At 37.2% G+C, this 21970-nt stretch overlaps 1 protein-coding gene across 1 annotated transcript in view; it reads left to right on the top strand.

Annotated features, from left to right (window-relative positions):
* Positions 1-3293, top strand: part of DRD2 (dopamine receptor D2) — a 111687-nt gene extending 108394 nt beyond the window's left edge. The window contains exons 8-9 of the mRNA XM_053451689.1: positions 1129-1468; positions 2048-3293. Coding sequence (XP_053307664.1) covers positions 1129-1468; positions 2048-2235 — 528 coding nt within the window. The 3' untranslated portion in view covers positions 2236-3293. The remainder of the gene's footprint in view (positions 1-1128; positions 1469-2047) is intronic.
* Positions 3294-21970: the final 18677 nt, after the last annotated feature.

The following is a 21970-nucleotide window of genomic DNA, read 5'->3' as shown; positions in this document are numbered from 1 at the left end:
TTTCTGAAATTTATAATCAAATTACAGTTGCAGAACTAAAGAATGTATGATTTGTAAAAAAAAAAAAACCCTGCTTAATAGCATGTCTCATACCATGTTGGTAACGTGTAAAATCTGGAGGATATTCAAGAACCATTTTGGATACACGTAATGTAAAGCAAAAACCTACAATAAGAGATTCTGGTGCTCTATCACCAAACGTGAAGAAATAGTTGTGATTCGTAATGACACATTTTTAGCCAAGTAAATGTAACATAAGGCTATTCTATCAAACAGTAAGTTTACCTGAGCTGTTTGTGTTTTTAAAATCACCACAGTGAAAACGCAAGATCAAGCTTCGTAGCTGAGAGCTTTAATTTAACATTGATTTTTACAGGCTCTGGGTGCAGACAAATTGGCCAAGTCCAATTACCAAATCAGTTGAGATAGTGATTGTTTTCACAAATATCTGCTTTGCTTTTTTTTGGATTTTCAGCCAACAGTGATAAGTCAAGGAATTAAATCAAGTAAATAGAGACCTCCGAACAGCTCAGGGTTCAGTACATAACAGTATAATTTATCAGAACCACGTAATTACATTTTAAGCAGACCGGGAGCCTATAACATTGATTAACATTAACAGTCTCCAGTGTTCCTGCATGTCACCATCATTTCTGGATATTCTCTTAAATCTATCCATCTAGGATCAGGTAGAGAGCTACATCTGCAAGACAGGCTGAGCTAACCCTGTAAAATACATAGTGGGGATTTTTCTAAAAGTCATCTCAATGATCTAACTGTGCATCATGTAGAGTCAGGTCAACCCTTCTTGTAGGAGAAACACAGAAGCTGCTCCTTTATCGTACAGTCAAATGTTCAACATAGCTGCCAGTTTAGTGTCCTATTGCATTCTGTTACAGTGCCTCAACAATGAGGACCCTTCTTGGAGCTATAACTAAAATGATTTCTTGACTTTTTTCTTATATCATGCCACTCTTCTTGGATTAGATTGTACTTGTACTATCAATAGAATTGTTCATTTACTTAACTCATTATTTCATTGATGAGCAAGATTGTCTTTTGTATTCCATAAAATTTGTTTGCATATTTACTTGTTTTTTTTCAATTCCATATTTGATTCTTGTCCAGGAGGCTGGAACCCACCCAGAGGAGATGGATGTGGAGATGATGTCAAGCACATCTCCACCAGAAAAATCAAAACACAAGTCAGCTTCTCCCAACCATCAACAGCTAGATGTTCCGGTGGCTTCTGACCCGTGCAACAATGTCAACTTACCTTCTCCGGCTGAGAGTCCGCACAAGGCAGAAAAGAACGGGCAGCCAAAAGACACTGCAAAGCCAACTAAGGCATTTGAAATCCAATCAATGCCAAATGGGAAAACAAGGACATCCCTTAAAACTTTAAGTAAGAGAAAATTATCACAACAAAAGGAAAAGAAAGCCACACAGATGTTAGCCATTGTGCTAGGTAAGCCAAGTCCTTAATGTTGTGTTAAAGTAATTGCTTTTCCTATCCATAGAAATTGCAAGGTGACATTGACATTTATTGATAGACAAGGCTCTGTCCATATCTAGATGGCACTTGGGTCTTATGCAATTATAAACTTATGGCCCAGTGTCTGCACTTTAATTCACAAAACTGGAGTAGCATTGCACATTCATAACTATAAACCAGGCTACTATAGACACCTCCCAACATAAAAATGGGGTATCTACAGTAACTTAAGTTACCTGATAGATACTTCTTCTATGGTTCAATCTGCATCTTAAAGCAACAGAGATGTATGTTGACAGGGTGAAAAAGGAAAATTAAATGTTACGTGTAGAGTGTAAGTTAAACCTAGTATATGCAAAACTCTTCCAATTATGTGTTTTGAAAAACCTTTTCCAGTAAACTGCTATGAGATGTGCATATCATATACATGCATTTTCTATAAAGCACCTTTATTTTAATGTTTTATTAAAACATTTGTGTGTTTTTGTAAAAAACGAAAAGTAAACAAGGAGGTGTTGCATAATATGCTTTTATTTGTTTTATCTCTTTCAGGCGTATTCATTATATGCTGGCTTCCATTCTTTATTACCCACATCTTAAATATACATTGCAATATACCACTGACCATGTATAACGCTTTCACCTGGCTTGGTTATGTCAACAGTGCGGTCAACCCAATTATTTATACAACATTCAACATTGAATTCAGAAAGGCCTTCATAAAAATTCTGCACTGCTAAAATACATACTGTCTTCTGGGATAACGAGAACTTTGAACTGAAACAGGAAAACACTGCTTTCCTTTGTGCTAATCCATGTAGAATGCCACGCTCACACTCCTGTAGCAGCCGGACACAGTACGTGTTTGGTAAATGAGCAGTAGGAGGTCATCATATCCATTGGAGATCAGCGGCAATCAGTATTCAGGAACATCGTAACCGCCATTCAGAAAAGAAATGGATTGTGGACACGTGTCATACCTTACTACCAAGGCAGCTATAGGAAATGGTGAGGTGAGTCTTAGAGGTATAAGGACTCGCTTCCAACCCACTTTCACAAGAGAAAAATGGGATTCAGCTTTTGCTGAACGTATAGAGAAATTATTTGCAGTTTCGCCAAAGACAGTGCCATTTTCATCTCTTCTTCCCAAAGCAGAAGGGATGAAACCTACTATTTACAGGGACTATGCTCTGAATCAGGGCACTGGGGCTTTTTTTCTTGAAATGCAAAACCCTCCACAAGTTGTGACTGCGTGTTTCTTGGGCTCTTCTTGCTCTGGTGGTGAGCTCCAGTATTCCTGGTGGTGAGGTGTTCCTAAGCAATGTTTAATGCAACTTGGAGAACAATGCAGAATTATCATTATATTAAAAAAAAAGTGTGTATATATACATGAAGAATGATATGAAAGAAGCCCAAAGCCAAAAAAATATATATAGATATTAAACCTGTCTTGCATGTGTGGTACATATAAAATCAGCGTTGTCACACCATGTCCTATCAAGGAATATAACACGTACCACTCTTCATAACATGGACCTGTTCCTGCTACGGACCTAGAATGCCTTGGCAATTAATTTCACATCAATGAAAGTATCGTCAAATTTAAAGTCTAATGGCATTTTTCTCTATTGTAATTGCTTAAGAAACACTGAAGAGTTGGCAACGCCTTGTAGCTTCTGCTTTTTGCCAGTTGTATTGGCTAAAACAATTGTTTCTAAATGTGCCATTATGCTTACAGTGTATTTCAAATAATGATTCATTTGTTCAAACAGCCTTTATTAAAGCACTTTACAAATTATGCTTAATATTTTTTCATGAGCCAGTTGGTTGGCTCAAAGGGTATATGATATGTATTCACACTGAAACGTGGTATAAAATGTTGGGAAGCTTTTAAATTGAGTATATAACAAAAAGATGGAGACTGTTCAACAATATCTTCAAAGAATAATACATGAATTGGATACTTTTTCTTGTCTATACACTAGAAAACGAGGCAGAAATTATGAGTTTGATACCCAAATTTACTATGGGCAATTTGCAATTGCAGAAATCTACACTTAAATGTAATACAGTCACCTGCAGGAGAGCAAAGTTGATATGAGTTAAAAAAAAACAAAAAAAACAAACCTGCAACCTGCTGGTTCATATTCTAGCATATTCCTACTTAAAATGCGTTTCCGTAATCAGAGCTGTGTTTACTTTAGGCCGTAGTCCGAATCCAGGGCAGCGTGGCGTACCCATTTGTACCCTTTTTGCTTTATGATGTCATATCCCAGCACTCCATCTTTTAAGGGCATGGCACAGTACTCCATAGTGTTAGAGGTTGGTCAGGCAGATCTGTGATCTCTCTTTTAACCAGCCAGTGGCGCTACAGAGAGCCTGATTGCCCAAAAGTGTGATTGGCTCCCTGTTATGGAGCAGGGGGGCTGCTGCCGCCCTAGGCCAGAATACACCATTGCCCCTATTCACGAATATTGTTTACCTTGTAGAGAATCCAGCAACTATTAACGTATTAATACAAATCTGATCTTGTTTAGCAACCAATAAAATTTCACCTTGATACTACCCATAAAAATTAAATACAATATATGAGCTCCCTATAATGGTTCCCGGTGTACCTTAGGTGTAATAAACTAGAAATTGCTGACTGAAATTCCAAGATACCTATATACTAAATCTCAAACAGTATCTCTCATTGGAGACAAATCTCTCCCACTTTTCAAACCTTAATATGCATCCTTTAGAATAAAGAGAATTCCAAATCTTTTCGGTAAGAGAACCAGCATCAAATTAAATATAGCTCAGACTACATTGGTTGAAAATGGTCTTCTTGGACATATTGGTTGAATAAAGCAGGCGATTATTGGAAACTGCTTTGTGAATTGTTGCCATTTTTGCCATTCTGTGTTCAGAACAACTTTGCAAATCCTGCAGGAATTCTGTGAATGTCGTTAATACATTGCATAACGAACACTGGCTCATGTCACTGCTCAGTGTCATATTAAACATCATTGAATGATCACAGTTCTGTTGTGTTTGTGTATCTGTCCACAAGCAACAGCATGCATGTTTAAATAGTCCATCTCACATCTTTGTAAGTATTTTAAGAATCTTAGTAAGAGATTTCACACGGTTTGGAAGGGGCTCTGCCTAAAATATATTGTTAAAGCTGTATATTAAGCCATATGAAGAAGTCTGGTCAACACGGGCAACCTCTAAACAATACACCAGCAAGGGCTTTCTATAAGCAACCAATCTTAATTTCAGCCAAATAATAGAGATAAGGTAAGTCATAACACAGATGAGTGTTTTAAATGTTGTGACTTTGGATAAAGTATTCACATCCATCTTATATATTGTACGGTAACAACATGTAAAAAAAGGCTGACTGATAAGACTTTACAACAATGTAATGTGTTTTACACTTTCTATATAACACAAAGAGTATTCTCCCCATAAATCCACTCTTAGTCATGATGATGCTCAAGGCAGATGTTCTATCTGTACACATACACAACTGAGTTCAATACAGACTGGTTCATCAGACAGCGTAGTGGCCATCTTACCGAAGTACCTCACAACCTTGAGAAAGAAAGAGCCTTGTCTGCCTTGACAAGGATGGAATGAAAAAACTGTATTCAGTAGCCATCTTGAAGTCATAAAAGACTTCTTGAGATTGAAGGCCTCCATCATAGAACATATAATTTAACGATATATACTGTATTGTACCAGGGTGAGGAGATCCAGAATGATAACAGTGCACAAGGAGACTGAGCCAGACAAAATGGAGCACTACCAGTAGCACAGTCCTTTTATAATACGGTCCTCTGGCAACGCAATCTGATAAAATGTGTTCCACCCTGCCTTTCTGTGTGGTCCCCAACCGTGAAGTCCTTTGAAGGTTGTCATGTTAATTCATAATGGATCCATAGTTAGAGGGTACATCATGAATTAAGGGGGAAAAGCAGTAAAGTATTTTATTGAAGGCCCATACTGGATCTAAATAAAGAATTGAACTACACAATGACATTCCATATCTCTGTAAGCATATAACATATACTGTCAAAAGCACTAACTGCATAATCGGTAACAAAAACATTAAAAGTATACATGTTCCTGTTCATTCAATAAAATACTGTTTTACTCTTCGACCAATGTGTATTCATTCTTTAAAAAAACAACTGCGACCTATAATAGGGTGCGACCAACAATCGGGACAATACGGTAAATGCATTTTTAAGATGTCATCTGAAGACACTACTGACAGGCGTATTATATCATCATCATCATCAGTAGGTAGGAAGACACATAAAGTTCCTTAAGTAACATCTCTTTATTAATGAACCTCTCATATCCTCTAACATACGAGTCTGCAACTTCTGTGCAAACTGGCAATATCCTTTAAGGATTTTTTTTGCCTTTGGTTATTATTATTTATTGTTTTTTTGTAGCGCCATCCGATTCCACAGCACTGTGTAAAGGGTAGACAGGACATAACATCTAGTAAATAACAGAACAAGATGACATAAAGACACAACAGGTGCAGAGGGCCCTGCTCAATGAGCTTACAATCTAAAGGGAGTCAGGGTGTATTACACAAGAGGTAAAAGTGCCCTTGTTAGGGACGGACCAGACACACTAGTATAGGTATTGCAGGAGAGGGACTAGGAAAGGTGAACAAGGAATATGGCAGGAAGGGTGTTAAGGTGTATAGATATAAATATATATAGAAACAGTGTTCCAGCTCGTAAAATCAGCGTTCTTTCATTGAAAGCCCTTGACAGACAAATGAATTAATAATGAATGAGGAAATAATTAAAGAGATATAATCAGATAAAAACAAGCTATTATGTTATTTTAAGAGATAATTTCATGTCCCTTTTAAAAGAAAATGTCTTGCATAGCAACAGGTCACCTGCTTCACAACTAGTGGTGGCTAGAAGATGAAGTGATAGCATCTTACCCACACAAAAATGTACACCATTTTCTCCTCATTACAGTTACCTGTGTTTAACTTTGTTAAACTTTTTGAAATGCCTTATGTCTTTCACGACAGCTAACACATAATTCATTCACTTCTTCCAAATTATGTCCAGTCTCCCCCCTGCTAAAGCTCCAAAACTGACATCAGGGAGAGATGAATGAATTTGATAGAGGACATGATGGAACGCGTGTCTGGGTGGAAAATCCCTCTGTGTTTGGAAAGGTGACAGATCCACATTAAATAATCTGCAAAATTTTAACAATGGAAGAAAACACCGTGACCACATCATTAATAGTGTCTCCATGGTATAGGTTAGACAAAGTTTTGACCAACAGTATTATTTGTCTCATTTAAAAAGACCCAATTTTTTGCCACAGATCTCCTGCTCCCAACAGCAGGCCAACCGGAAGTACTGACCTCACAATGACGAACTAAAATATCTACCTAGGGTTCTGAGTTGGTAGGGCCACCACAATTATGTTTTAAGGCTGGAGATTCTGACTGAAGACGTGTATGTCTAGAGCACTAGTAACCCCAGGGCAGGTTACAACACTAGATTTAGGGGTTTAAGACATGCAGACCCACTGATCGACTTGAGAAGGTCTTTGGAAAGTCAATTTTGCACAACATTATCCACCTATTGGGATGTGAAATACATACACAACATATACTTTAGCTCAAAGGGCAGTGGAATCTCAAAGTTCAAACTCATTCTCATTTCAGGGACTTTCTCATACCAGACATGCATATTTTGATGTGTTTTAAAAAAAGGCTATTTTAACCACAGTTGTTATTACTTAAGTCAAAGCAGTTTTGCTTTGTTACAGATATCATTTCAATCCTATAATAATATAACAGTAAAGGAAATGATCAAAATAAAAAAATACCATAAACTATCAGTATTAGAACTTGTGTATGCTTAATTTGTAAAGCATGACAATTTTCCATAAGAGGTCATGTTATTTTGTACACATCCTGTCTAGGGGTCCTAAAAAGAAGAAAAAATGAACATGAAACGTTAAAGTAAATTATATGTGACTTCACAGTAATTGTTTAGCTTTTTAATAACATTTTATACCCCCCAGGAATAATACTTTTTTCAGTAACAAAAATATATCTTTAACATAAACTTTAATAGTTTCATTTTTGGGATGTCTCAAGGATCATCAAACTTGTTTTCATATACTGTACTGTTGTATAAATAAAATTTATAAACTCTGGAACGGGTTTCATATACTGCCCTGCATTTTAAGATGAGATATAACCATTATCCATAACCATAAACGCAAGCCAGACAAGAGAAACTACGGAATAAAGGCTGTTACGGAAGGGAACTTTTCCTTTTGGCTATGAAAAAAATGTGTGATGGGCTACAGTTCACTTTCTAATCTGTTTGTTTCACAGCCGTCCTATGAAATTGTCACCATTCATCATATTTCCAATCTCCTGGCTGTATTTTTTTCTTCTGTCTGTTCTCTCCTTTCATTGTTCCCTCAGGCGTTTTACTGTCACTTTCAACTTGTCATAACGCTACTTAGGTCATCATCTAAATTTCTTTTTTTATCTTTTGTTTTTAAACGTCTGTTTGCCGCATGGTGCCCTTGCGTGTAGCACGGTGTTTTCATAAAATACAACAAGCTCGCTATTGTTCGTGTTATGTACCTTGTTATTGGTACTGCTGATTCTTACAATGTGATGGTTCCAATGAAACAGAAGGCACAGGGGAGCTATGAGAGAATAAGATTATAAAAAAACCCAAAACAATAATAATTTGGGTGATGTTCCCAGTGCTCTGTGAGAACATATTTTATCAGCATTCGTTTTTTGTAAGATATCTTAATTATGAAAAATGAATCCATGCTAAGTGTACTTATCCCTATAACAGACACTCTGCATAGCTTCAAAGACTTCTTTTTCTATATAACATGCGCAAATGCACAAATCCAATGCTTCAACCAAGTAGCAGCCCAGGCAAGAATCTCGCAGATGTCTTTTATATCCAGATTTAGAATGCCAACGGATGCATTGATCTCCTGTGCATTCCCTTCAGGTCTTTCATAGGGTGAATGAAGGCATCTTCCAGTCACTTAATATTTTAGGGACCTCCGATTTCGCTTCTTCATATGGAATCCATTAAAGAACATTTAGCAGCCCATATTCTTCTTTATTTTGTATAACGCACACACTAATTTAGGGAAACCACATATGAGTCATTACTATCAGGATAAGTGGTGATCAAGAACGGAGATAAATGTACAAACTGACATTACCGCAAAACTTTCAAAATAATAATAATAATATTAATATATGAGAGACATCTGGTCTGTCGTAGCACAATAATACCTTTTAAGAAGACGTTTCTTGATAAATTTGTGTACACTAACCCTTTATTGGATCTCCATGGTAATGTTTCTTTACTATCAATCAATGTGTGGACACAGATTAAGTGCTAATTGTTTACTTTAGATGACGATTTCCTTCCCATCATATTGGCCAAAGTACCCGTGTTAACATTCAACATCTTTGCTTTTTAACACCAGAATTATTTTTTTTCTGGAAAATCATGAAATGACGAAGCAAATATTTTTTTGCACTCAACCCACTTATTATGCCTGAAGAAGAGACCTAGATAATCTCCAAAGCTTGTAAGCAAGTATACTTCAGTTAGCCAATAAAGTTATCTTCTTTACCAAATTTGCCCTCACAATTGAAGATGGAAACCCAACCATGGAAACTACAGTTTGCACAGGGGTTTCACAGGGAGAAAGTGCTACTTTCCGCTAATTTTCATAACTATTGATTCTTTGCCTTGTATATTGTTTTGATGTACATTTCATGTGTATGTACATTATATTCATTTTAATATAGCTTTTGGTTGGACAGCAATATACTGCTTTCATTCCTTATACCGCTTACCTTCCTTATTCATCATTCTACTAACACTTCTTCCCTATATCAGTCTCATCACTTACTGTCTGTATGCATTAGAATTACATTTCAAATATTGACTCTTACATGGAAAGCTCTTGATAATGTTTCCCATTTCTACGTCTCCTCACCTATCTACAAATACAACCCCACACAGTCCCTTCGCCCATCGGATGATCTTCGCCTATCTCTAATCTTTGTCTTCCACACTCATATACAAGACTTTTTCAAGGCATCCAACATTTTATGAAATTACTTACCCATTGTATCCTAGTCTCTAGTCCCACTCCTTCAGGAGATCGTTGATTTGATAACTGATTTAAGCAATGTTCACGCTGGGATAAAGTTGGGCCCTCGCTGAAGTAAAGTCTCCAGTAGCTGCTAAATGTTTATGGAATCGAACGTTTGAGTCGGAAGCTTGTGTTGCTGCGTTTCATCAATTTCAGGCTTTATGGATTTGGCACAACTGGTCCGATTTCTAAGTGTCATTGACTGATAGCAATATTTTAAGTAACGTTACACACAGACTGCATATACTTAATTTGCTGTTACAGTTTGCTAATGAGGTCGTTAAGGATTAATAACTAACCTCTGAAAAACATCTGTGCTTCTACTGGTTTCATGCAAATTGATTTTCAATGAAGTGTCTGTACTTTATTCCATTCTCTTTCTAGTTATCACTTAATGCAGTTTCTGTGGAACGGAAATAACTTCCATATTCTGAACAGAAGGCTATAAACAATTCATTTGTCAAAGCTATTGGCAGATGGTTTCATTTGGGCTGCAGTCAGGCCCGCAATGGCCATCTGGCGCACACTGGGAAAATGCCCGACATTGCCCCTGCTCCAGTGGCCGATCGGGTGCTGCAGTGTGCCGCCACTGGCTGCATAAATAATGTGCAGTCATTCATATCCAGCCATCAGCATCACTTATGTCATTAGGCGGCTGCTGTCCTTAAAGTGCCAGTGGCACGTTGTTATCCCCAACCAATGACAACAATAGGATATATGTGAAGCCACCCAATAAAAGGGCGGGCTAACATGGCTACAATGTCTCCAAGGTACTCTTGATTGTGTGGATCAGATGAAGGCAAATTCCTTACAGAAAGGAAGAAAAAGTCATTTATAACAGTCAAAATAATTAAAAAGAAAAATCTAAATATATTTTAAAATGTGTATCCAATAAATGACAGTTCCTTGCCAGGCATTGCTACGATCCACCCTTAAAAGCATCCACACAATCTGTACTCAGCTTTCGATGAAAGAAACCAATGATAAAAGATGCTTTCATCTCATTAAGCTCCCTTATAATGAGTTACCTTGAGATGGCCTTAAAAGTATTTGGGAATTGGGATTTCATTGCCTCTAAAGTATAACTTTTTGTAGACTAAATACAATCTTTTGGATAATAATTAGCAACTATTCATAACTGTATTTTAAGGTTTTTTCAGTCGTGTCGTTTGCCTCAATTTAACTGCTTTTTCTAAATGAATACTTTCATGAAATGGAATAACATTCTTTATTATAAGCCTTCCTTTTGAGTTAACGCTAAGGTTTTCCACGTGTTTGCAACGTTACACTGTGTACTGTTCTCCTTTTTGTTCATATGTAGAATATGTGGTTTTACTATTCAAATGATTTATTCAACGTAGAATCTCATGAACACATTTGTAATTTATAAACATAGAAATACACATTATGCATATTTGTATATTTTTAAGCCAACTATTTCCCCCCTGTTATACAATTATTCAACCTCTGCAACAAGAACAAAGATAACAGCAATTTATTGTGTTGTACGTGTCAAGGAGCCTTTTCAGCACTTAATCACATTGCAGAACACAATGTAACGGCTTGTATTTTTCTATATAGTGACGCGCATCAAATAAATAAAAGGCAACACTTTGCTGAATATAATTGATCGGAAAATGCTTGAGATAAATTGAAACGTGTTCCATTTTGACACTGGTGGTTGTGATAGAATATGTGACCAGTAATCCATAAAAACAATTTTATCTTATCATGTTTATTAACAAACAGTAGTAACAACAAAAAGGCTTTGCTTGAAAGTTCTGCTTTTCTTTTAAGAATGCAGACATACTTTCTAAGTTCACCAAACAATTATTCACGTGTCATTTGTAATATTTTTCATCGGAGGAGTCTCAGGATTTTGATAACTGGAATGTGAATTCAACTTAAATGTCCAGGTATATCAGGGCTAAAAAAAAAAGGACCAAACTAAAGAGTATATAGAACAAGGCAGGGGGGTAACATAAGAGAAAATGGAAGAAAAAAAAAAGAAATGATTTAGAGACATAGTAGTGGATTTTCGAAATAACTAAAACCCCAATGCCTGACATTTTGTAATCCACAACTCAAAGTGAAACATATTTGCCTACTTCAATGATTTCTAGAGCTAGTCAACCTTGCAGCAAAACGCTGGCCTATGATTCAAGAACATTTATAAGGATTGATACAAAAAACTATCTACAAAGATGCTTTCTGTGATTGAGGAAATGCATAAGGTTTATATATTTTTTTTATAAATGTATGTTTATTTTGTGTTTACAGGGAAAAGAAAAAATGTCGGTGCGCTAAGCTAGTCTCGGGCTCAAATAATACAAATGTATAATATGAGGCCTACCAAACAGTGTGAGCATGCTGCAAATACAAATTTTGTGTTTACAAAGCAGTATCATGTTAATAATGAAAAAAGGCACTGGAGGTAGAAGTGATTAATAAATTGTGACACTTCGAAACACATGTATTTAACAAAATCAAAGGAAACGAGTCAATACAAACGTACATAAATGAAAATACAGCAAATAATTCTTGTATTCAGAAAGTTTTTTTGGTACAATGCTGTGACTCACCTATAATTTTCCACATATAAAAAAAAATATCGAAACGAGTCATAGTGCTTTCTTTATATAATAAGATAGTTGTGTTTTCTTTCACAACAAGTTCCCACTCACATTATGCAGCTTTATTTGTGTAGGCATTGGGGTGAGATCAACAATCCCTCAGTAGGAGACCTCCAAAATAAAGCAGAGAGAGAGAGAAGACGTCATACAGAAGATACATGTTTATTCCATAGATAAACAAAACACCAATAGTAGCTTACTGATATCGGGAGCTTCATATGTATAATTCTATAACGCTCTGATTTGTAAGGAAACTTGTTTGTTGACCTCTATGAAGGCACAGCTCCTCTTGGCCACTCGGGTCCTTCCTGTCTCGCTTGTGCATGCACTCTGAAGAAGATCACTCGCAGCGAAATGCGTAGTGCATGACATCCTCACAAAGTGTCATCCGTTATCATCACGTAACTGCTATTTTTTACAGAACTTAAGAAGTGGCTCCTTTTTCTATATGGTATACATTGTTTTGAATGGAGACAATATATTTTCAGCCTGGTGCATAATGATCAAGATTCAGAAAGAAAAGTAGATGGAGCGCTATGATACAATTGTAACAGAATATGACAAAATATTGTGCAAGTATCTTATCACAAAAGTAAAAAATGATACTTAAGTAAACTGTTAGAGGGTCCTGAAGAGCTTCATTTGAGAATACAATTTATCTTCCTCTTCTTTTTCCTCAAATATCAGGGTAGTATAGAATAGAAAAAAAAAAAAAAAAGAAAAGTGATCGTACACACTGTGTGATAGAATTTTAAATACACAATCTCCCACTCTGTAGTTCCACTCACATTTGCGTTTCGACCCGCCCAGGGCTTCTTCAAGTGACATATAGAATCATTGAAGAAGCCCTGGGTGGGGCGAAACACGTCTGACATCATCCGGAGGTACCTACGTGTGAGTTACCCGCAAGGAAAATATCCAGGACTCCTGAAAATCGTTTCATGTTATGCGTTGTTAGTGACTCTCATGAGAGAAGTCACCACGGCTAAGAGTAAGCCTTTTTAATCTTTTTTTTCGATTTTATATGAGTAAAAAACGTGTTAGTCTATATCGTATTTCCCTTGTGCTTTATATGGTATGAGCCAGCGCCATCTATTATATGTTGGAGGTTGGGATCTGAAAAAATAAAAGAAAAAAAGACAAGCTGATATACTGAATAGTATTTTAATGCTCCTGCAAATGTGGGGGGGGGGATTGTGTATTTAAAATCGTATTGTTTTCCAAAACGAAAACAAGAAGACAAAATGAAAGCATTTACCTGACCTAGAAATGCGCACGGAAGTCTGAACAGACTCACAGCCTTCCCAGACCAGCACTGAAGCTGACTGGAGGTGGTTTTTTTTTTTTTTTTTATGTTTTTATGGTTGTGACCATAAATCTCTATTTTGGTCTTGCAACTCCAAATTACAGTGTGCCAGAAGCTGTGAGGTGTGTGAAGTGTCTTGTCAGGCATATTGTAACCGGGCTTTTGTGTGGCATTGGTGCAGTAAAGGCTGTTTCTGGCAACTCAACCATGCATCTCATTTTTGTTCGAGTATCATCATATTGTCCTCCTTTAAACAATCAAACCATTTTTTTTCCAGAGCAGCCTGTATTTCTCCTGAGGATACCTGTGGGAATTTTCTTTGTATCCCGAACAATTCTTCTGGCAGTTGTGACTGAAATCTTTCTTGATCTACCTGACCTTGGCTTGGTATAAAGAGATCCTCAAATGTTGCACTTCTTAATAAGTGACTGAATAGTACTGACTGGCATTTTGAAGGCTTGAGATACCTTTTTATATCCTTTTCCGTCTTTATAAAGTTGTATTACCTTGTTGTGCAGGTCTTTTGACAGTTCTTTTCTGCTCCCCATGTCTCAGTATCTAGCATCCACATGAGAGCTAACAAGCTCATTGACTATTTATACACAGACACTAACTACAATTTAAAAGGCCACAGGTGTGGGAAATGAATCTTTAATTGCCATTTTAACATGTGTGTGTGTCACCTTGTGTGTCTGTAACAAGGCCAAACATTAAAGGGCCATTTGGGTGATATCTGTTATCATTATGATTTAAATAAATGATCGGTCATATTTTCAAAATCAATGCCAACGTTTCACAATTTCTGCCAGGGTGTGCTAACATTTGAGCTCAACTGTACTTACTTGGTAAGTCAGTGCTGTGTGAAGAATGTTATTCCTCCCCCCATAACACTCAGTATGCTGGAAATGGCTTCAGCCATCAATAGTGCACATACTTCTCTAACTATGAACTTGACTGTGCGAATCTTTCTCGAGGATCACATCTCTGTTGTGGGTCACTGCTTCCAGGCAGCTTTAATAGAAATGTTACAGAATAGAAAACTGTGGCAAATGAAACTATAGTACATGACAGCTATATTAAGAGACTACTGAAGTGGCAACATCAAGTACATTGAACATAGTCTATGCTCTAATGATCACAACTTTCATCTATATGGTCCAATATACAGTATATGGCAGTATGCCACACAACAACCAGCTAGGGACATATGATTTGCATAAGGGAGCAATATAAATTACTAAATGTTCACAGCTTTTAAAACATATTAAATACATCAATCCTGGTGATTTAGAGGGACGTTTGTCAAACATAAAAGAACCATCAGGTTTATCCTTTAGTGTAAGATTTAGATCCATTACAGTGAATAAGTTAGACAAATACCCACTAAAGATATTCCAGGTTTTCCCTCAGGACATAATGACAATAATCTGTTCCTTAGCAAGTCCAAAAAACAGGATAATACAATTTCAGATAAACCAGATTAAAATACTGTGGCGGAACCTTAAGATAGTTGTGCATACACAAATGCCTGCAAGACTCAATGAACTGATGCAACATTTTAAAGAAGAGTGGGCCAAAATTCCTCCCCAATGATGTGAGAGACTGATAAAATCATATAGAACATGATTATTTCAAGTTATTGCTGCTTTAGGTGGTTCTACAAGGTATTGAATCCTAAGGTGTGCTTCGTTTTTCACACATGGCTTCTCCATTTTGGCTTTATTTTTGTTGAATAAATCATGACACAGTGCTAAGGAACAGATAATTTTTGTTATGTGAAACCATAGAATTCAAAGAGGGAGTACTTTGTTTTTGTTTTTTACATGGCTCTTCATCTTCCAGGCTCTATTTTACTAGGATTGCCTCTATTAGAAGTTCCCGTTACTTTTGCTGTCAAAATTCCTTTGATAATACTACAGTTTTTTGCATGTATTTAATCAATAATGTACTTTCACTATTATATGGTAATGGGAACACATTCGTTTTAGATTAAAATAGATTTTCTTTAGGTCCCATTTACTATTTATTTTCTTAATGGGAATAATAGTTCATACTCTCATTTGAATCCTTTCCTATTTGATATGCCTCTATGACGAACTTAGTGTAAAAATTGCGCTAAATATTCTCAAGTGATCTAATAATTTTAATAATGCTAACATATCTCTAAGTAGCCCATGCATAAATATGTCTTTTTACATCTCTGTTTGTAGTTGATACATTATATTATTGTAATATGTATAAAAAATTGTTATTTGAACATTAATATTTTTTTTCCTGATTTAAACAATTTAATACCCCCTTGATATTGCTACTCAATATGATTTACTACAAAATGGATTTTCAATTCCAGTTTAATAACATTAGTGTCACGTCTGCCAAGTTAAGCAGACAGGGACATGGATGATCCTAACAGTATGGAGCCTCAGGTAAAGGCAGGTATAATAGCAACTTCATATAGGGCACTATGATAGCCGGATACCTGGATAGGTAATACTGCAGGTTGACTCACAGGACAGGATGTACTGGATGCCAGCTAGCAATGCAGAACAGATGTCCAGAAGGGTTTGGTACAGTAACTGGGTAGTCATACAAGCCAAGGTCAGTTCACAGAGCAGGTAGACAGACAAGCCAGATATGGTACACAGGTAGGACAATCAGATAAACAATCACTAGGCAGGAGAGCGGTTAGACAAGCCAAGGGTCACCTTCAGCAGAATCTGCCCCCCAATTTCCCTATTGGTAAGTACACACCACCTGGCTGCCGATACCCAGACACAAGTCTGTGTCAAATACAATAATCCCTACTGATTATACCTGTTTAATATTAAATATGGTAATGTTCTAATATATACATTTCTAAGTTAAAAAAATACTAATTTCCAGTTCATGAGATGTTCTAATATATCTATTTCTAAGTTAAAAAAAATACTCATTTCCAGCTGTAAGGTCATAGTGTGTCAGTCTAAGGGTTATTTCTATAGGTTGTAGAAAATAGACCATAATCAAGACCAGTTGCAGAACATAGAAGGGGAACATGGTGGGTCACATAAGCATAAATATGTTTTACTTTGCATGGTGGCTGGTAGATAAGTGTAACAACCTCCCAGCAGAAATGGCAGCAGTTCATACAGTGAAATCATTTAAACACGCTTTGGATAGTCATATGGCTATCCTAAATATAATAAAAGTTTGAGTCTTTACACCAGGAAAACAGACTAGGTGGGCCATCAAAGACAGACAGTGATAGAGACAAGGAGAAAGAAATCAACATATTAGTTGTTCATCAATGGCAGGGCAGGAATAGATGATGGTGTTCCAGCCAATTAGGGGCCCTTGAAAGAGCAGAGAGGATGCCCCTCTTATTGCCTGGGGCCAGTTCATGCTATAGCCCATAATGGCAGCCCTGGCCATATGCCTATCCCATGCATGTTTAAATTACCTCTCTATATTAGCAACTTCTACTAGGCCACTGCTCCACTTATCTACCGTCCTCTCACTAAACTAAAATGATTGATCTAAGCAGATTGAAAGGATGATTTACATACAAGGCAGGTACGTTTTTGACTGGAAAGTAAGTCTCACTAAAAGAAATTAAGCTTACATAGGTTAATGCAGGAAACCTTTCCACTAAACACATCCGTCCTCGTAAGCATGCCCAGGGCCGGCCCTATAATGGGGCAGACTGGGGCAATTGCCCCAGGCGGCACTTTAGAAGGGGCGGCACTTTGCCCCAAGGCACCGAGTGGTTTTCGCTTACCCGCTCGGCACCCCTCTTTCTCTCTCCTCTGCGGCGAGTCTCCCTGTTCGGTCCCGGTGCCGGCTTGTAATGCAGAGCGCCGGAAGTGACGTCAATTTCCGGCGCTCAGCATTACAAGCCGGCACCGTGGCAGAGCAGGGAGACTCGCCGCAGGACTGTTTAAAGGTAAGTACCGGGGGGGGGGATCGTAGATTATGGCGTCGGCGAAGTTTAAAATGCCCCCCCCCGGCGTCGGCGGGGGGGGCGGCGGTTTAAACTTCGCCCCAGGCGGCGTTAAGTCTTCGGCCGGCCCTGAGCATGCCATTATTACATAAGCCGGTTTCTGCATATTTCTTTTAATGTGTAATCTTTTCTTTTGTCTTTTTATTCATAGTGAAAGCTTTAACCGCATTTTTTTTCCTAATGTCATGTTTACTAGGTGTGTTGAAAATGCTCATATTTTGCTAATGCATGAAACAGGTCACATTGTTACTTTGCGGTCGTCACGCTAAGTTTTGATAATGTATTTCTAAGTAGAATTTCAGGTTAGGTCAAACAGGTTGTTAGTTTAAATGTCTTAAATGACTTACAGGATAATATAAATATTAAAACTTATATCCAAAGGTATCTGTCAGAATTGGCTGGAAGCGTAAGAGCAGAGGATTGTCCAAAGCGGTGTCAGTAAACAGTCAAATAGGTCAGGGGCAGGCGCGATCAGAGTAAACGGTAGTGAAGGCAAGCCTTGCCAAACCTTTAAGGAACCTCAAATATGCTTCACTGTTGCCTGCAAACACTCATTCTTGTACCTTCTCCAGCTCTTCAGAGAACAAACTGCCTTCCATGTCAGAGGTATGCCTTTTTGGCTCCCACTCTTTTCCGCCAATGCTAAGATGATGGCACTGCTGGACATCTTCGGATTGCGAAGGAAAGTAAGCATGATGTCTCATCTGCTGCACTAAGTTTCCTTGGCTGACCACTAAGTCTATGGTCCTCAACCTAACCTCTTTCTTTGAGCTTTTTTAAAAGAGCTTGGACAGAAAACATTGATAAAGGAAGAGAAAAATACATTGAAAATGGAGAAAGCAAAGAAGTGAAAGAAGTAGAGAAAAGAAAGAAATGAGATAAGAAACAAAGAAGAGAGCATTTAAGACCAAATGGTGAGAAACATTGAATAATGGAGAGAGATAGGAAAAGTCTTTAACTGGCCAAGAGTGAAGACACCTGGATGTATCCAGCTGTTGCAGCCGAAAAACAGAAAATATACTTCTTACATCTTAAAAAACAAAAAGGAACAAAACCTGCTTACAAATGTACTGCTCCAGATAACGCTGGATACATTTTTCAATATTCTTCTGCTTGGGGTAAAATGAACAAGAATCACAGGTTTATTCTTTGGTTTTGTTCACACTTTGTTTTGAATACAATTTCTTCAATGTTTTTGTTGCTTTTTCTATTTGCAATGAACCAGAATATTGGAAATAAGGAAAATGTTATAAGACAAAATGGTTCATTCGCAAATGCAAATCGTCCACCTAAATTCCCAATCGTTGAAAATCTTATGTGGCATGAGTTTGTACTTGTAAAGCAAGGTTGAACATTGATGCGTTTCATGGGGCTTCTGTCATAGGTTTGAACCCCCCCCTTTGGCTGTGGACATGTAAAGCACTGGGATATGATGTGGTGATCTGTGTTTGAGGAGTCGTCCTTGGCCTATGTCATAATACAACACTTTCTGTGCCCTTCACCAAATTTGGATCTGATGAAAATTGAAAACCAGTAGGTTCATCTTTCCACGTTGTTTGCATAAATGGCCAGCATGATTGGAAGAGGGGGATATGAAGTAACAAAGAAAAGACACAAACCCCAAGCTGGACAAACACGGCTTACTTTTAAGTGGTGGTGACTGGCTATCCCTATGCATTGACACAGAACAAGATGTTCTTTTCTGCTCATGTAAGTTTCTTTTTACTTGGCCTATATGCAACACTAAAGTGGATTATTTTACTCCTCAACTCAGAAACCTCACATTCATGGGTTTGGATCCACAAAAACAAGGCCACTTGTACCCCATGCATTGGCCAAATTACATGTACTGTTTATCACCCCCATAGCAGCATAAAAAACATAATTTATTTGCCTTATACTTTTTAACACAATGCTATTCTATATAATAATGCATTTTTATTCCTGTATCTAAATATTCCCAACTGTATCGTGGTTTTAATTCTTCAACATTACTGATGTGAGGAAAATGGATGGATGGTAGCCATACCGGGCAAAGAAAGGATGCAGTCACAGGTGATACCGTTAATTGGACCAACATATAATAAGATGTTGATTCAAATGTAAGGCTTCTGGGATCCTTCCGTCCTCCAAACAGAATGAAGAAGGAACTACGTTGGCATGTAATTACTGAGCAAAATGTAGACAGGTCGAGAGACTGGAGAATTTTTCTATGAATAAGCAAGTGGGAAAAAACAAAAGTGAATCAATAATGTAAGAGTTGTTTACCCTTTTGTAGCCTGTACTTTTTTTTCTTAGACAGATAATATGTAGTCAATACATTTAATCTAAGGGGTTTAGTATGTAAACAGTGTCACAGGGCCAATTAAAGGTTAATGTAACTGTTGACTAGTAATTGCTCTCAAAACTTAAAATTCTTTTTTTTTGCTCTTTTGGAAACCCATTGTTAATATTTTATTTATGGAAGTCTTCTAAGAGGTCAAATTTTCCACTCATTACAAGAAAAAACAATAAAACAAAATCTCATATTATGATAATGTAAAATTCCCGCTCGTGTTTAACCTCAGACTTTACCTGTCAAAAATTGTAAAACTGGCCAAAGAAAATTCTGAGGTATTCCTTCACTCTCATCAGGCAGTTTCCTTGGTAATTTGATTGCTGGGTACCGCATAATCACGTAGTGTTCCATATTAATCGTGAGGTGGTATACAATGATAATTATGTTGTACTGTTAGGTATTCTATAATCCAATGATATTCTGTGCTAATTATGTTAGGTACTTCTTGATCAGATGTTGCTCCATGGTATTTCTGTTGTTAGTACCCTACGTTCAAACAATGGTCCTTGGTAGTTTTGTTGCTAGGTACCATGAGTTGGCAGTGTCGAGTGGCAATTGTGTTATTAGGTACCTCGACTCAACTCAATTTTCTGGAATCAGCTCTAGCACCTAGTAGTGATTAAGATCAAATGAAGGATCAATGCTATTGCTTCATATGCAAAATTATTACAACCGAAATTAGCCATGTTGGTGTAGACTTGTTGAAGTCGCTATTGTGTTTAATTCCGAAAATCAGTTGGATTTATATCATGTTTACTATCATTGCTAACCAAAATGTGAGGGAGCTACAGACTACTCACAGGTTGTAGTAAGCACTGTGGCACTGTAAGCACTGTGGTCTGAGGTAGTGTGCAACACCCAGTGAAGCGACATTTTTGGGGAGTGCAGCAGAGCAAGGGTGTTGCTTGAGGCTACAGTACTTACATGATGTGATAAGAGGTGTGTGTGTGTGTATTGTGACACAAAATCCAAACAAAACATCTCCCTAGAGCTTTACAGTGTTGCATTAATGTATGTGTGTATTTTATGTGGTGATAACATGGAGAATCGATCTAGGAGGAAAAATGTGAACGGTAGTCAAGTAAGATAAAAGAAAAAAGGCTGTATAAATTAGGTTACATTTTACTTGGTTCAAGAACTAGGCTAATACATTCCACAGTATTAAGAATAGCATATTGTTCTTTAAACTAGCCTCTTTTCTTAATACAGGCCACGTTCATAGAGATGCACCGGAAAAAAGAAGACAGAGGAAGACGTAGATGAAAAAAGAAGACAGAAGAAAGAGACTGTCTGCAGGAGTGGTCAGCAGAGAAGGTAGTGAGATATTAAGAGAGAGTGAGAGCATGTGAGAGGGAGAACATGAGTAAAAGTGCGAGTAAGAGCAAACTAGAGAAATATGTTTGTATTTTTGTATTGTCATTGAATGATAATAAAATAATACAAAAATCAAGTTAGTTACTGCTATTACAGGGATAGCTTAAAGAATAGAGAAAAGCCTTATTCACTTGTTTAGGATTAATTTAGAAAAAAGTGCAGTTACAGTTTTTCAGATTTATTTAATACATTTTTTCATCACTTACAGTGGCATGATTTTTATACTAATTATTTTATAGATAACATTTAAACCATATCAAACGTCTGTGTCATATAATACTTTTAACTCCCTCAAGACCTGGGTATTTAACATCCAGATGTCTGGCTCAGTATGTGGTGATAGGAGTTGGGCTGTACCACTGTCAATGTCTGGCTCAGTATATAGTGATAGGAGTTATGCTGTATGACTTTCTGTGTCTAGCTTGCTATATAATGATGGGAGTCGTGGTGTACCACCTTCTGTGTCTGAATCATTAAGTAATGATAGGAGTTATACTGTACCACTACCTATGGTAATGCACTCGTGAAAGCAAGCAAGAAAGTAAGAGTCTCTGAATAGTAGTTAGTTCTTTGCTAGAGCCACACCTTGGTGGCCAAGGTTAAAAAAACAGGGGTATGGTGGCCTGATTCATGGACACGTGGC

Source organism: Spea bombifrons, chromosome 12 (assembly GCF_027358695.1).
Source record: "Spea bombifrons isolate aSpeBom1 chromosome 12, aSpeBom1.2.pri, whole genome shotgun sequence".
In the NCBI taxonomy this organism is placed as follows: Eukaryota; Metazoa; Chordata; class Amphibia; order Anura; family Pelobatidae; genus Spea; species Spea bombifrons.
The sequence above is the reverse complement of the archived record's forward strand: the minus strand, read 5'-3'. Positions and strand labels throughout refer to the sequence as shown.